Genomic DNA, 17,277 nt, shown 5'->3' with positions numbered 1-17,277 from the left:
ATACACACACATACACACACATACACACACACACAGACACACACACACATACACACACATACACACACATACACACACATGCACACACACACATACACACATACACACACATACACACACATACACACACACGCACACACACGCACACACACACAGACACACACATACACACACATACACACATACACACACATACACACACACACACACATACACACACAGTTTGTCCCTCTCTCCTCCCCCCTCTCTTCTCCTCTCCCTTTTCTCTCCTCCTTTTATCTCCCTCCTCTCTTTCCTCCCTCCCCCCACATAAATAAATAAATACATTTCTAAAAATTTAATTATCTATAGTGAGGAGAGTAGGATGATGTACCTTCTAATCTCTTATCCATTACATTTGAATTATGATAGGTGTCTGTCACTGCTGTAACATGGTACGGAGCCAAGGACAGCAGAACAACCCTGTTGAATCTCCTGGACCCTGGGTGTTCAGTGACAGTGTGCCTGCTTGGCATGGGTGAAGCCCCAGATTCCACCTCTAATACTGCAGGTGGAGTATTAGAGCACAAAACCCCCTGAATCACAACATTGCATCTCGATGCCTAGCAGGAGAGTCATTTATTACACCCAGTGTGTAACAGGACCTCACACAGTCTGGCACAAACAGAAGCAGTCCCTGGTCATCACAGCAGGTGTCAGCGCAGGGAGCATCTGTCCCAATTTTGGGGGAGGACTGAGGGGAGGATCGAGGGGCCCAGAACAAGACTGGGGTTACTTGTGATAGGGTGCAAGCATCATTACCTCACTGTGGAACAAATTTCACATTCTGCTCCAGTCAGCTTAGAATGGTATAGTTTAAATGGTGCCAAAAAGAACAAAGGCATACTGAGCCAGAGTGGCAAGTGTCTGAATTTGTGTCTCTAGAATGGATGACACAGAATAAATGCAGTCATGTGACACTGCCAGTCTAAGAGCCCTATTTAAACAGACCAAAGATGGGCTTGGTGGTGCATGTCTGTAATCTCAGAACTTGGAAGTTGAGGCTGAAAGACTGTCTAAAATTCAAGGACAGATTGTGTTATGTAAAAGTAGCAGGCTACCTTGTGAAACAGATGATAGATAGATAGATAGATAGATAGATAGATAGATAGATAGATAGATAGATGATAGATAGACAGATGATAAACTCAAAACAAGGCTACTACTGCACTTGGGCAGCCTTTTACTTTGGTTTTTTTTTTTCTTTCATTGTTCATATTTGTCCCAATAGTCCTGGTGCTAAAACATGAACTATAAAGTTTTACTTTGCTTAACACTAAAATTTATAGCACTGTTCACATTACAACTAAAGTTTGAACCAGAAGAAGCCTGGAAATTGCCAGTCCTTTCTACCAAAGCTTGGCACTTCACAGATCTGAGCATGTGTCCTCAAACTGGTTCCAGAGAGAGCTCAATTAATTACTTAGAGTTGGTCTGTATGTCATCTAAACCAGACACTTAAGTTCTCAAAACTGGCATTCCCATAAAAAGAAGAGAAATGGATTAGACAATTTTAAAGCATTTAAAAATAACTAACATGATCTAAATGTTTAGAAAAATGTAGAATATGTTCTTTGAAACTTTTCTTAAGGTTTATATTGTATCTCTCTAACTGTATAATCCTTATAAAGCATTGAATGCATGGGGGAACCTATATCCAGCTCAGGATTGTTTTAAGTGGCTGCATAGCAAACTGCAGCTTTGTGTGTATGGTGCTTTGTTTGTGCACCTCATGTGTACCTAGTATCCAAAGAGGCTGAAAGAGAGCTTCAGATCCCATGGAACTGGAGTTATAGACAGCTGCGAGCCACCATATGGACCCTAGGAATCAAACCCAGGTCCTTTAGAAGAGTAGCTCTCAACTACTGAAGCATCTCTCTGGTTCCGTGAGATGTAGCCTTTTGAGAGTTCTAGATCCAGGCCTGGTCTGTTACTCACTGTGGTGTACAACTCTCAGAGAAAGGACAGGGCAGTGACACATCTGGGCCTTCTTTCAAAAGAGGGAGTATACGAAGTTGGCTTACCAACTACATCTTTTTAATAACAGCAATGGCTTATTTCAAAGTTATTCTCTCTCTCTCTCTCTCTCTCTCTCTTTCTCTCTCTCTCTTTCCTTCCTTCCTTCTTTCCTTCCTTTTCTTTATGTGTGTGTGGGTAAACAGGCCTTAGTACAAATGTGGATGTCAAAAACAACTTTTGGTTGTCCTGGAGATTGAACTTAGGCCATCGACTTGGTGGGAAGTACTTCCATGCTCTGAGCCATGTCAGCATCCCTCAGTTTGATTCTTTAATTCAGTGCTTTTATCAAGTACCAATAAACTTATTGAAAAGCTACATCTATCTCTAACCAAATAATTGTGATTATTTTGATTATTGTGTTATCCGCTTCCATGAGTGTGTGTGTGTGTGTGTGTGTGCGCGTGTGTGTATGTGTGTGTGTGTATGTGTCAGGAGGGACCATTAGATCCATTAGAGATAGAATCACAGGCATTTGTGAAGCACCTGATGCTGATGTAGGTGCTGGGATTCAAATTCCAGTCCTATGATAAAGCAGTATGTGCTCTGTCTTGGTCAGTGTTGTGTTACTGTGAAGAGACACCATGACCACAGCAACTCTTATAAAGGAAATCATTTTACTGGGGCTGGCTCACATTCACAGGTTTAGTCCATTATGATCCTGGTAGGAAGAAGCATGATGGAATGAAGGCAGACACGGTACTAGAGAAGTAGTTGAGAGTTCTACATCTGGATAGGTTGGCAGGCAGCAGAAAGAGAGAGACACTGGACCTGGCTTGTGCATTTGAAACCTCAAAGCCCACCCCTAGTGACCTAGTGACATACTTCCTCTAATGGGGTCATACCTACTCCAGCAAGGCCACATCTCCCCATGAGCCTGTCAGGCCATTTTCATCCGGATCACCTCCCGCTCTTAACCACCAACCCATCTTCTAGTCCCCAGAAAAGTCTTTTAAAGTATGCTTAGAAGTGAGGAAGTACCTGCACATACTGCTGTGTAATTCTTTTTCTTTTTTGCAATGCTGGGGATTGAAGCCAGAGGTCTACATAAACTAGGAAAGTGCTTCACTGCTGAGACGTCCCTGTTCCTTGTTTAAGACAGTCTGACTAATGTAACCCAGGCTGGCCTCCAACCCATGATTCTCCTGCTTCAGCCTCCTGAGTCCTGGGATTACAGGTTTGAGGTACCACAGTAGCTTTTTCTCATGCTTTGTCCTTTAACCTAAACTAAAAAAGCTGTTAGACATTTGCCAAAAGATAAGCCTTGGGCTGGAGAGACAGCTCAATGGTTAAGAGTACTGACTGCTCTCCCAGCAACCACATGATGGCTCACAACCATCTGTAATGGGATCCAATGCCCTCTTCTAGTGTGTGTCTGAAGACTGCAGTGTACTTATATAAATAAAAAATAAAAAATAAATAAAATCTTTTTTTAAGACTCCAAAATTTAACAAACAAACAAACAAACAAAAAGATAAGCCTTACCTCAGACTGGAGGCTTATACCTGTAGCCCTAGAATTGTGAGTTCAAGGTCAGCCTAGGCTAGTGTTCTAAGGCTAGCTCAGAATAGAGTGAAATCTTGTCTTAAAAGACCAAAAGTAACCGGATCTGGTAGTACAAGCCCACAACACAAGTTACTCAGGAGCTCAGAAGGACATCAAATTCATGGCCTGCCTGAGCAATTTCATGAGATCCTGTCTCAAAAAAAGAAAAGAAAAGAAAAGAAAAGAAGAAAGAAAAAGAAGGGTGGCAGGGAGAATCAGGTAAAGAAGAGGGTTGTATGTATAGCTGAAAGTGTTTGTCTGCCCTGTCCTGTGTAAGGCTCTGGATTCAATCCCCAATTACCACAAAAAAGGACTGAGGAATGATGTAGCCCAGAGGAGGGCCTGCCAAGGCTGAGGCCTTGTGTTCCTTCTCCAGCACTAAAGGTCAAAAATAAAATTTGTGCCTTTTTCTCCCCTTTGAAATTCAAATCACTTCAAAGGAGATCTGAACAAACAAAGCCTTGCCAAGCAGAATGTAACAGCAGCCCAAAGAGAAAGAATTTGAGGATCAAATACACACAGCTATGCTTGCAGGGGTCCTGCACACTAACTTTCCTTAAATTACCTGTTTCATCCCAAAACAAAAATTCTTCCTAAATGTTTAAGAGAATTGAGTTGAATATGCACAAAACTGAAGTTCTTTTTCTGTCTTAAAACTTACTGGCTGTTGTAGCAGCTTTCCCAATTACAGGAAAAAAAATGTCTATTTACAATCTTGAACTGTACTATTTCCAGGACCTTGTTACTTATTTTTACGTTATGGGTGTTTTGCCTGCATGAATGTCTATACACCATGTAAGTAGTGCCCAAAGACGGTGTCAGGACTCCTGGAACTGCAGTCATAGATTGTTGTGGACCACATGTGCACTGTGAACTGAAACCAGGTCTTCTGCAAAAGCTGCAAGTATTCTTAACTGCTGAGCCATCTCTATAGAGTTCCAGCTTAAAAAAAAAAAAAAAAAGCATTTATTTATTTTGTGTGGGGCGGTGTGATTGTTTGTATATCCTCAGCCCAGGGAGTGTCACTATTAGAGGATGTGGCCTTGTTGGAGTAGGTGTGTCACTTGTTTTAAGACCCTAATCCTAGCTGCCTGGAAGTCAGTATTCTGCTAGCAGCCTTCAGATGAAGATGTAGAACTCTCATCTCCTCCTGCACCATGCCTGCCCTGGACACTGCCATGTTTCCATCTTGATGATAATGGACTGAACCTCTGAAACTGTAAGCCAGCCCCAACTAAATGTTGTCCTTATAAGAGTTGCCTTGGTCATGGTGTCTGTTTACAGCAGTAAGACCCTAACTAAGACAGGAGGAGATATTACATGCCTCAACATGTGTGTGGAAGACACAGAACTTCCAGGAGTTGCTCCACCATGTGGGTCCTTAGAGTCTGACTCAGGTCACTGGGCTTGGCAGTGAGTTGAGCCTTTCACTGGCCCTGACTTCCTAGGTAGTATACCAGCCCTGTTTCTGTAAGTAATTGGTTTAATAGATACATGTACTTTCTACAGAGGCTCTCAAGGAGGATGAGGTCTGCCTTGTCACACAAAAGCTACATTTTTCAGGCCAGATATGAGGTCCTCATTCACAATTGGTACTCATAGTTCATAAACAGAAAAAAATCAAGTGACATCTCAGGTGTGGTGGTACCCACCTGAACCCCAACAAGAATGAGACTGAGGTAGGAATATTACAAGTTTGAGGCCAGCCTAGGCTATATAATGAGATCCTATTTTTTAAAAAATAGTGATATCTTTAAGAAGCCCAGGGTCACTGTTAGTATGTTGCTAACTTGGGACTTTCACTCAGATCCAAAGGAGCCTATATTTCATTTTCTGGAAACTGTCAAGTTAGCTAAATTATATGCTTTAGTCATTGTTAGTGTTAACTTTTATATTTACAGGATCAAAGGACATAATGATTTTAGGTTTATCTTCATTATTGGTTAATGAGGATAATTTTAATATTGTGAGCAAGCTATACCATAATCACATTTATATCTTTCCCCAATGTCAAGAGTTTTTTGAATAACAATAAATCCATAAGCTACGTCCATTTCATAAGCTTCAAGGCACCAAGTAGTCTTGATTTCATTTGGGAACATGACCACCACTCATGTTCTTTTATCCCACTCCAATCCTTTTTATTTCTATTGAATGTGCATTGGTGTTTGCCTGCATGTATGTGTGTGTGAGGGTCTGGGATCCTCTGGAAGTGGAGTAACAGGCAGTTGTGAGCTCCCATGTGGGTTCTGGGATTTGAAACCTGGTCCTCTGGAAGAGCAGCCAGTGCTCTTAACCACTGAGCCATCTCTCCAGCCCTCTATTCCAATCTTAGTTACTAATATTACTAACTCTCAGATTACACATTCCACGTCACATAAAATTACAAAGATTCTAGAACTACTAAGCAAAGGCTATGGCCACCACAGGTTTGAGAGAGGCCCTATCACAGGTAGAGAGTTGACATGCAGGCAGTATCATTACAGACAGGCATCAAAGAATCATCAGAGCTATTCAGAGTACTAGGCTGTCTAGGTGTACAGTGGTTCTAGACAACTCTATAGTTCTAGTGGGCAAGTCAGGCAGGGGCTCAGCTGAAGCCCCTGAAACAGAATCAGGAGTCCATACAGTGGCAAACACAGATTGACCCAATGACAGGCCAAATTCCAGAGCAAGGTCTCCCTGCTTTTGAGATAGTTTTACCACATAGCCTTGCTGGCTTCAAACTTGCAGTTCTCTTCAGACTCCCAAGTTCTAGGGCTGTAAGTGTCACCATGCCCGGCACTGCCTCATTTCCTATGACTCAGGTGAGGGAGTTCCATCATTCTTTCATCTAGTGTGTTTGCTAAGCTTGTGGGCCTGGTTTTGATATGCCCAAGTGTTCTGATTTAATTTGATGACTTCCTAAGACAGTGCTTTTTCATTTGTGTAAATATGTCCATGCGTTGTCGTTTGTGCAACACAGCTGGATATTCTTTGTAATAATATCTTGTGGTTATTTACTTACTCAGGTAAGTACCCTGCCTTAGCAAGAGCTCTTTGAAATGGAACAAAGTGTTGATGTACAAAACAGAGTCACTCCGGGCAAGGCTCAGCCTCAGCAGAAACTCAGAGCAGGGCACTGCCGATCTCCTATGGAACGTGCTTTCTCTAGTCAGGTCTTTCTTCATCTACCACCACTGACTCCTGCTCAGCAAAGCTGTGTTCAGCACACTATACAAAGAGCACACCTTCAAAGACACAAAGCTGCCACATATCCAAGGTACATTAGGCTTTATTTTATTTCGCTTTTGTTTTTTGAGACAGGGTTTCTCTGTATAGTCCTGGCTGTCCTGGAACTTGCTCTGTAGCCAGGATGGACTTGAACTCTGAGATCCACCTACCTCTACCTCCCTGTCTTAGTCAGGGTTTCTATTCCTGCACTAACATCATGACCAAGAAGCAAGTTGGGGAGGAAAGGGTTTATTCAGCTTACACTTCCACATTGCTGTTGATCACCAAAGGAAGTCAGGACTGGAACTCAAGCAGGTCAGGAAGCAGGAGCTGATGCAGAGGTCATGGAGTGATGTTCCTTACTGGCTTGCTTCCCCTGGCTTGCTCAGCCTGCTCTCTTATAGAACCCAAGACTTCCAGCCCAGGGATGGCACCACCCACAAGGGGCAATTGAGAAAATGCCCCACAGCTGGATCTCATGGAGGCACTTCCCCAACTGAAACTCCCTTCTCTGTGATAACTCCAGCCTGTGTCAAGTTGACACACAAAACCAGCCAGTACACTCCCAAATGCTAGGATTAAAGGTGTGCACCACCATAAAAGTTTTATTTTAAAAATACATTTGTGTTTTTTCCCTGCGTGTATGTGTATGTGCCTGAAGTAGACAAAGTAGGGTGTTGGTTCCACTGAGTTGGAGTGGTTGGGGGCCACATGGTGGGTGTCAGGAACTGAACCTGGATCTCTGCAAAAAGAATAACAAGTGTTAACTACTGGGACAACTCTCCAGCCACAAGGTATGGAGTTTTATTATGTATAGCATAAAATATTTTCTACATATGACTTAACTCAAATAACTTTTAACCTGAGTTAGATCCATGGAACCTGTGGGCAAGGGAGACAACAGGCCCCTTCAAGTTGTTCTCTGACCTCCACCCATTTGCCATAGCACATGTGCCCCTCCCCACAATAAATAAAATGGTAATACAAAATTTTAATATTCAGTCATAACTAGTTAATTGGAAGGTAGCTCATAAGACTACACCAACCTTCAGGAAATTCAAGAAAGGTTATTGAGGGCCCAATAAGATGGTTGGTTCACTGGGTAAGGGCCACCAAATCCCACAATCAGATTTCTATCCCCAGGATCCAGATATTAGGAGGCGACTGGCAAAGGTGGTCCTCTGACTCCAGCCAATGCTCACTCAAGTGAATGCAATAAAATTAGTTTAAAAAGAAAAGAAGCATTGAGGTATGGGGAAGTTAGAAGATTCACCAAGATTCCCCTTGCCAGTTTATACAATCGGTAAACAAAGGGAAGAAGCCCTCGGTCGAGCTGCCTCGGGACGGGCAAGGGGCAAGGGATGCGCAGGCTAGACAAGATGGAATCCTTTCTTTTGTCCGTGGTTGGAGCTCTAGTTGGGATGAGGAGACAATTGTTCCTCTCCCTGAAGTCACTCAACGTTGAGTAGCCACCAGTAGCCTACGTCTCTCAGCTGGCCGCCGTGTTCAGACACTTAACTTGGACAGACAGCGTCCCAGTCTGGCTGTCGGCGTCGGCCCTCCCTGGAGCCCACGCGAAGCCCCGCCCCGGAAGCTGCCTGCCCCTCAGACTCCTCCCAAAGCCTGGGTGAGGTCACAGCTCTCCGACCACCGCGAGCTCCAGGGAGGGACCCAACGGAGCCCCGACGGCGCATGCTCCCGCCCGGGCGGGCCGCTCGGCTCGCCTAAGCCGGACATGCCTGCGCGTGCGTGGCGTTCGCGGAGCATGGCGACCGGGTCGCGAGAACCACGCGGCAACCCGGGGGCAGGAGGCAGGAGGCAGCGGGGCGGCAGGGCGCCAGCTCTGCCGCCCAGGCCTCACGTCTGACACGAACAGCGCGCGCCTCCAGGGACAGGGGCCGGCGCCCCAGCCAATGGGCGCCGCGCTACGGGTGACCACGCCCACCGCCCCTCGCACGTCAATGGAGTCCGGCTTGGGCTCGCCGGCTGCTGGCTTCTGATTGGCTGGGGCAAGCGGTGGCCGCAGCGGGCGAAGCCGGTGTTCTCGCACTAGGGGTGGCGGCCTGGAGCCCGTAGGACTGGAAGGGACGCCGGGTCTCAGTGAGTGAAACGGAAGCCGGGCGGGAGGCGAGGGCCGCGGGGTGTGGGACCCTCGGGAGGGCGGAGGACTCGGGGTCCCCGTCGGCCAGTGCCTGTGGAGCCGGAGGAACGAGGCCGGAGCTTGTGGAGCGGATCGCGGCCGAGGGATCGAGAGTCGGGGAGAAGGCAACGATGGCAGACGGGGACCAGGCGGGTGCCAGCTTCGGGGATCCCGAGAGCAGTGGGAGGAAAGGGAGAGGGAGAGGGAGCGCGATCGCACCGGCCTCGGAGTCCGGACAAGGTCACGAGAAGGTGGGAGGTGAGGGCTGGGCACAGCGCTGGGGCACCTCGGCCTGGCCTTCCCCGGGCACCACCAGGGGTTTGCGCTGACCTTAGATGACCCTGTGTCACCGGATGGAGGAGGGGAGGCTGTGGCGGAATGCGAACGCCCCTGACTAGGGAACGGGGCGCAGAGATCACAAAAGCACCGCTAAGGTTCAGGTGTGCCCGCCGCCGGGTGACTCTGCGCTCTCTGCTTTCCTCTTGATTCCTGGGGTGGAAAGCAGTCGTCCTCTCTTTGAGGGGGCGATCCCTACCCCAGGGAATCTGCTTCCGGGACTACAGAGGCCCTCTGCAGCTTGACCAATTTGGATGCAAATTCTTGACTGGTTCAAATGGTTCCTCGGTGCTCCTGGAGTGTGCTAGGAGGTCTTTACTTCTCTGCACAGTATAACTTGAAAGGGCTTTTTAAAGATACAAATCCTCGTGTCGTGCCCCAGGCCGTTTGAATCACAATCTCAAAGCAGCCATTTTGCTGCTGACAGGTAACTTAGGCAAAATCAGAATTTGAAACTATTGTTTTAGATAATAGTTCTTGGGACCAAAGGGGCATGCAGGCAAGAGTCTTCGGCTCTTATACTACCTGATGCCCAACCATTTTCTTATTTACCTCTTCTAGGTTGCCATGCATTTGGAAAAGTGTCGTCAGTAATCATACCTGGCCTTACAGAATAATAATGTGCTCAGCAAACTAAGTTTGAATATCTAGTTATTGCTGACTTAAAAATAATATATTCTACTTTCTGACAGATGTAGGTCAATCATTGAGTGAGATAATAAAAGAAAATCTAGTGGAAAAAAATCTTTTTAAATCGGAATTGAAGTTTTTAGATAATTTAACTGAAGAGAGAGTAGCCCATTTAACTATAGGTGTGATGTACAGTTTTTCAGTTCAGATTTGCACCTGTAACATAAAAGTGTTCATGTAACAATAAATAAATTGTCAAACAAAAGAACTGTGGACTGTATGTTGGGAGTCAGGTTCTAATCCCACCCTTCCAGAAATATATTCCTAGTGTGGAACAATCCACATGACCCTTCAAACCCACTTGTCCACCTGTAAAATAAGGATATTGATCATCATCTCTTACTTCATTTCTTACTCTCAAGTTATGATTTGACTTTATTGACCTTGAGTTTTAAAGCATGTCCTTTTCACTTACTAGGCTATAGTTCATGAATACTACCACCTCTTCCTCCTCCTCTTCCTCTTCCTCCTCCTCCTCCAGCTAGCCCAGGCTAGCTTTAAACTTGAGATCTTCTGCCTCCCTTAGTCTGATATTATACGCAATTGCCACCACGCCACACTCTCTTCCATTTCCTCATCTTTTTGTAGCCCTTTCTGGTAGCCAAATGGATATATAATTGGTACAAATTCATACCATTGCATTGGAGTAAATGCCTCCGTCCGCTGGGTCATGTAATTACAGCTCTATCCATGAGGCTTTCTTTGAGCTCCAGACTCATCTTTAGCTTCCTGCCCGACATCTGCCCAGTCATGCCTGATGGACGTCTTTTGTAAATTTGATTTCATTATTTCTGTTGTTGTCTTGAAACAGGGTGTTGCTGTGCAGCCTAGGCTAGCATTGCACTCATGATCCTCTTACCCCTTGAGTGCCGAAATTATAGACATGTACCACCACTCTGGCTATCACTAGTCCCCTAAGAGAAATAATGGCTCCCAATTCTTAACCGCATTACGAAATTAACAACATTCTGAAAGTGAGGTCAAATGCCCCACACATTCCAGCTTGTTAATCTGTATCACGCACAGGTGATGAAGGGAAGGGATGGGTGTCTTCTGTTCTTTTATATAAAGTAAAGAGATTGTCATCTCTCTTCCCCTTTTGCTCCACGAACCCACTGGATGATGTCCTTATCCACATAGGAAATGGGGAAAAGGTGCCAGCTGTGCCAGATGCCAGGTTGTTTCCTTATTTATGGTGTGTTTGTTGCCAGCACTGGGGATCTAACCTGTGACCTCAAAGCATGCTAGGCAAGTGGTCTGTCACTGGGCTGTATCCCCAGCACAGTAGAGGTGCCTCTCACATGATGAGTTCAGGAGGCATAAACACAAAGGGAGATTTGTTTTGTTTTATATTTTTGAGATGGAATCCCTCTATTCTGTAGCCCTGGCTGTCCTGGAATGCAGAGATACGCCTGCCTCTCCCTCTTGAGTGCTCTATTAAAGACATGTATTACCCTACCAGGCCACAAAGGGATGTTTTTAAAGTAGGTTGTTGTCTGATAATTTTTGGCTCTTGTGGCTTCAAGGAATCAAGACCCACTCAGGATATTTTATTTTTCATAGATGCTGTATAAGAACAATAAAAGGAAATGGGCACTTGGGTGTATGTAGCTTGATGTTTTCACACTGCCTGATTAAACTTTAAAAGTACTTACTATGTGCAGGCCATGGGGATGTACGCTAGCAGGGCAGGTATAGCACCCCGGCTTCAAGAAATCAAACAGGTGTTTGTAAGTGTTCTGTAGGAGGGTGTAGCTAAAGTGCTTATAAACAAAACAAAGAGGACCTTCAGAGGAGGCCAATTCAGGTGCAGACCTGCAAAACCCAGCTAGCTGGGGAAACTGAAGTAGACAGGCAAAGGGAAGCTGTCTTGACAGAGCGCTCTCAGCTCTGCAAATGCTTTGAGCTGGCCTGGAACTCAAGAGCCTCCTCCTTCAGACTCTGAGTCCTGGTATTTGTTTTATTTTGCAAATGTAATGAGCATCCTGAACCCTGAGCTTACTGAGCCTTGGATATACAAAAGCTTAGTAGGGTATATTGTGTTAGGAAGTAATGAAGTACTAAAAAAAGGAAAGGAGAAAGAAAAGTCTTAGTTCTATCTGAATATTCTAGCTAGCTAGTTTTCTTTGTTGACGACAGTATTTTCTCCTTAGGGAGTGTAGGGCTTGGAGAGATGAGCTCACTTTTCAAACTGAACATTCCCCCATTAGAGTTGGGTTTTCTTTGAGGGCTTTGCTGCACATGAAGAGTCAGGAATTATATGCTAATGAGTGGATAGCAGTTGTCACCAGTTGGAGATTCGCACCTTTGCTCTCTGTGATGGCAGAATGAATTCTTGTCCTGCTCCTTTTCTCATAGAACTCAGACTGGCCTTCTCTGAGTGCCACTTAAAAGGATGTTATAAAAGGGAAGCGGGGGAACTTTAGAAAGGTATGTACAAGGTAGGCAAATCAGAAGAAAAACCCCGTGGACATCAAATAAGAAGGGCCTGAGGGAGTTGTTTTGTGTTGTTTGTAGTAACCTCAGCTAGAAAGAAGGCAGGAAGGAAGGAAGAAAAGAGGAAGGAAGAACCAGCAGCATGGTGGTGCACACCTTTAATTCTATCTCCCAGGAGGACAGGCAGGCAGATCTCTGAGTTCAAAGCCAGCATGATCTATATATTGAGTTCCAGGGCAGCCAGGGCTATGTGAAGAGACCCTGTTTGAACAAAACAAGAAAACCCCAAAGCTATACAGTGGAACATGAAAGCGTATGTGTGAGTAGCTGTTTCAGTCTTGTCCAGCTTCAGGGTCCAGCACCTTCTGGCCTCCTTGGGTACTTGGACAGATACACAGACATCTACACATTTTTTTAAAAGAATATTGCTGTTTTCCCAGTATGTTAAAGGAAAAGTTGTTACATGAGAGAAGGCAAAATGATGGGAGAATAAATATATAAAATTCTCTTTAGTTGTGAAAGTTTAGTTTTAAACTTATTTTTTCAAGTTCACAGATAACAGATACCATGGGAACTAGGCATAGTTGTAGCTTCTTTGTGGCTGCTGCTTTCTTCTGCCTTTTCAATCCCCTAACACTAAGTAGAGAAGAAAGGAGAGGGGGAAGGGTGACATCATTAGACTGCTTCCTGCTGACTAGGGGCTTTGAGTTCCTTAGGGACAAGTTTGATCTTTGCTGTCAGGATATCTGATTTCTCCTCATTTCTTTGAATGTGACTACTTGATAAACCACACCGCCTCTTGGGGCCTTATGCCTTCTAAAAAGTTCCCAGAATCCCAAACGTCACACAATCACAGAAACTCTCTGCAGCTGGCAAAACCATGCCTCTGCTAGAGCTCAGGGCAAATCTCAGTCAGCTGCTGGGGACGGTCTGAAGCAGCCCCACAGCCCACACAGGATTAAAATGAAGACATTCCTATTTCTGGTTTTTTTTTTAAAGAAACCAAGTTTCTTTAACCAAGTAGTTCATTCTATTAATAATGTTCTAAGTGCTTTTAATTACACAACCTCAAAAAAATTTTTTTTCTTTCAGGAAGAGTTTTCAAGAAATCACAATGTCAACCAACACAGACCTTTCTCTCTCTTCATATGATGAAGGTCAGGGGTCTAAGTTTATTCGGAAAGCTAAGGAGACACCGTTTGTCCCTATTGGTAAGTTGGCTGATGCTCTGATAATCAGCCTGCTTCGAGCTTGGAGCAATGGACGCGTGATAAAATTTGTATATTGAGTAGATCCTGAAATACCTTTTTTCTTATTTTGTTGAAATATGGTAAGATCAATATATAAATCTCATCACAAAAGTTCTGTATGTATTCAGACTTTTGACTGTTATTTCAGTGCCCCATGCTGTGTGGGGATCCCAAGACCACCTTCTGACCCAGAAACTTTTCAGGACTCAAGACAGAGAAACCCTATTTATTAAGGTTTCTAGCACTAAAAGGACTGGGGTGAAAGCCAGCAAAGACATCTAAGATAGACCAAGCACAAGCCTGTAGATGCTTCCTAGAGGACCCTGCATTCTTTCACCTGTGATGTGTGGTAACACAGGCAGACTCTGGCAGTTAGTTTGTATTGAGGTCAGTCACAGAGGCATGCAGTGTCCATGAAGGCCCTTCGTCCCATGAAACAGCAGTATGACCACCAATGGAAATTCTAAAATCAGTAAATTGGAATGGTTTATTCACTTAAAGCAGATGCAAATTATAATTAGTATTAAAGCACTAGAAACATTCCCTTTAAAGTTGGGAATTGATCGGGGATCTGTGTGAACTCTGCTGTTGTTGCCTGGAGAGCCTGACATTTTGCATAGGGCAGGGCAGGAGCTGAGTACATACTTTAGGAAGAAACTGTGTTGGTCTGTGGGCCATATAATTATCTGCACAGGGAACACAAAAAAATCAAATGAGAAGCAACTAGACCAATTAGGGGGGAAGATTGCTGTCCGTGTTATATGGCTGTTGCTGTGATAAATCCATCACCAAAATCATCAAAAGGAAGAGGAAAAGAGGTTATCTGTACTTCCAGGTGGCAGTCTCATTGAAGTTGGGGCAGGAACCTGAAGGAGTTGGATCCCCATGGATGGATACAGCCTGCTGTCTCACCCGCAGGCTCATGTTCAGCTAGCTATTTTTCCAGCCCAGGACCACCTGCCCCAAAAGGAATGGCACCACCCACAGTGGGCTGGGCCCTCCCACTGTCAGTCAAGACAGTGTCTCACAGTCGTGACCACACAGTTCAGACTCCTTCACTTGACTCTTAGCAATGGCTTTCAACCTGTGGCTTTTGACCCTTTCACAGGAGTCACCTAAGACCATGAGAAAACATACATATTTACATTATGATTCATAAGAGTAGTAAAATTACAGTTATGAAGTAGCAACAGATATGATTTTATGGTTGGGGTCACCCCAACATGAGGACTGTATTGAAGGGGTCGTAGCATCAGGAAGGTTGGGAAGCAGTGCTGTAGAGTGTCCCGTTCACACTGAAGCCAAGTAAGACAGTTACTCATAGATGCATCAGAAAACACCAACGGGAAAAGGCTAGCTGGATTTCCACTCTCTCGGTTCTCCTACAACTTTCTGGTTTGGGTCTGACAAATTTTATTTACTCTAAGAGTAGTACTGTTTTCCTCTGTTTGTTTCTTCCTTTTCAGTGGGAACAGTTATTTCCTAATTTCCTTTGCTCTGTTTTAACATCCAAGCCCAATTACAAGCTTAGCCTCTTTAGTGTGTATGTGTATGTATGTGTGTGTGTATTGGCTGCTAATTTTAGTTTTAGGTTATGTATCTAGGTATTAACCTTTTTTGCATTCAATGTTTTTTTGTGGCCTAATGTGTGATGTATTTTGTCAAAATTTCCTAAACGTTTGAGAGACCATATGGTCTATTTTAAAATTAAATTTTCATTTCTTTGCTATTGTCTATGTGTACGTATGTGCCTGTGCCACAGCGCTCATGTGGAGGTCTGAGGATGACCGTGGAGAGTTGGTTCTCTCCTTCCACTGTGTTGAGGCAGCTCTCTCTTACTTTCTCTGCACTTCATGCCCCAGGCTAGCTGGCCTATGGCCTCCCATCTCCACCTTCCACCTGCCCATAGGAGTGCTGCTGGGCCTACAGATGCTCACCACATCTAACTTTAAAAAGAAAACAAAAACAAAAAAATCTTGGGTTCCAGGAATTGGACTTGTTGTCCAGCTTGGCAGTAGGTTTACCTGCTGAGACAACTCACTGACCCTAGCATTCTTAAATCTGTCTACTTATTCCATAAACCCACATTTTTTTTTTTTTTTCAGAAGTAACCATTAGCTGGGCATAGTGGCACATGCTATAACCCAGCACTTGGAAGGTAGGGGCAGGAGGACTCAAGTTCATCTACTGTTGATTGCAAATTTAAGGCCAGCCTGGGATACATAAGACCCAGTGCTTAAGAGGCAGAGCCAGGTGAAGTTCAAGGCCAGCTTACTGTTCGAGGTGAATTCTAGATTTGGGTTTGTAAAGCAAAAAAGATTGAAAATTTAGTTCGTGTGTTATTTAATTAATGATCTGATAAAGTATCCTTACAAAAATAGCAGAAAGTGCAATGACTAATGTTGAAATTGTCTTGGTTCCTCTCTTGTGCATCTAACACAGTCTCTTCTACTCTTCTGTGTCACAGGAATGGCAGGCTTTGCAGCGATCGTTGCGTATGGACTATACAAACTGAAGAGCAGGGGAAATACTAAGATGTCCATTCACTTAATCCACATGCGTGTAGCAGCCCAGGGCTTTGTTGTGGGAGCCATGACTCTTGGTAAGTTCAACAGACATTCTTAAATTTCTCTTTCTCATTGATGCTTTTCCTTACAAAGCAAAGTAAATACTTACTGCCGATCTTAAAACAGTTTGAAAATACCTTTGATTCATTTGTTATGGAAGAATAATTAATTAGAGCAGTGACAAGGCTTTGCCTCTTGTGATGGCAAGTCCTTATTCTGTAACTCAGTTTCATCGCTCAGATCTGAGCATAGGTTAATAGTAACAGTTTTCTGAGAAGGATATGACGGTTGTGTTGAGTTTAGAAAGGTAGAAAAGATTGTAAAATGCACATGCTTTTACTGGCATCATGACTTACTGACTTTATCTTGTATAATGTGGGGGGGAGGTTGTAAAATTGCCTGGTAAATACTGATTGTTCATTAAAACAGTGTGACACAGTGAGCTGCTCACACTGGCCCTGTCCTGTAGACTGCAGTATGTTTTCTGAATGCTGAAGGAGATGTTTTAATGCTTCTCTTCTTCTTTTTTTAGGTATGGGCTATTCCATGTATAAGGAGTTCTGGGCCAAGCCTAAGCCTTAGAAGAGCTGCCGCCTTGGTCTGGGAAGTGCCTGCTTTAGTTAGACGTCTCATATTGAGGTTATGTGTTTGTGTCTACAATAAATAACATGTGGGTTTAGACAAAACACGGTATTGAATATTGGTTTACTTTCTTGCCAGCTTGATTTGCCTGGTGACCAAACTGTTAGTGACTGATTCACTAACTAGGTCACTCAGGGGAGTCCAGGTAACACAGAAGGAATCTGTCACCTGAAAGTAGTTGGTCACAGTGTTTTCCTTACACCCTTATGATGAAAGTCATTGTAAAAAGGGCAGCTGAGAGTGCAGACACACACACCATGTGTAGACTAGGCCATGCTTCGGGAGGGTTAGGAAAGAATCCTGTTTGCCCTGCTTCATTTATCTTGTCTGCCTATGGGCTGACTTCAGAACATCAAGTTTTAAGGTTTGTTGGCTTCTGAAAACACTGAAGAGTCCATGAAAT

General features: G+C 44.2%; 1 protein-coding gene and 1 long non-coding RNA gene across 2 annotated transcripts; one reads left to right on the top strand and one right to left on the bottom strand.

Annotated features, from left to right (window-relative positions):
- Nucleotides 1-7,385: 7,385 nt before the first annotated feature.
- On the bottom strand, nt 7,386-8,540 carry LOC116072096. Its single transcript, XR_004111312.1, has 2 exons — nt 7,860-8,540; nt 7,386-7,555 (listed from the first exon to the last, which is right to left on the bottom strand). It is a non-coding gene; the product is annotated as an uncharacterized LOC116072096 (long non-coding RNA).
- A 95-nt stretch (nt 8,541-8,635) lies between these two features.
- Higd1a (HIG1 hypoxia inducible domain family member 1A) lies at nt 8,636-16,918 on the top strand. Its single transcript, XM_031343342.1, has 4 exons — nt 8,636-8,913; nt 13,508-13,626; nt 16,133-16,267; nt 16,765-16,918. Exons 2-4 carry the CDS (start codon nt 13,530-13,532, stop codon nt 16,812-16,814), a joined length of 282 nt encoding a protein of 93 aa, XP_031199202.1. The 5' UTR covers nt 8,636-8,913; nt 13,508-13,529; the 3' UTR covers nt 16,815-16,918.
- Nucleotides 16,919-17,277: the final 359 nt, after the last annotated feature.

Source organism: Mastomys coucha, unplaced genomic scaffold, assembly GCF_008632895.1.
Source record: "Mastomys coucha isolate ucsf_1 unplaced genomic scaffold, UCSF_Mcou_1 pScaffold23, whole genome shotgun sequence".
Taxonomy (NCBI): Eukaryota; Metazoa; Chordata; class Mammalia; order Rodentia; family Muridae; genus Mastomys; species Mastomys coucha.
The sequence above is the reverse complement of the archived record's forward strand: the minus strand, read 5'-3'. Positions and strand labels throughout refer to the sequence as shown.

What these genes read in the sequence shown, in the direction of transcription:
- Higd1a (XM_031343342.1), top strand. Translation starts at nt 13,530, where the DNA reads ATGTCAACCAACACAGACCTTTCTCTCTCTTCATATGATGAAGGTCAG. An exon ending in GACACCGTTTGTCCCTATTG is followed by an intron (nt 13,627 to 16,132) that starts GTAAGTTGGCTG and finishes TCTGTGTCACAG; the next exon opens with GAATGGCAGGCTTTGCAGCG. An exon ending in TGTGGGAGCCATGACTCTTG is followed by an intron (nt 16,268 to 16,764) that starts GTAAGTTCAACA and finishes TTCTTTTTTTAG; the next exon opens with GTATGGGCTATTCCATGTAT.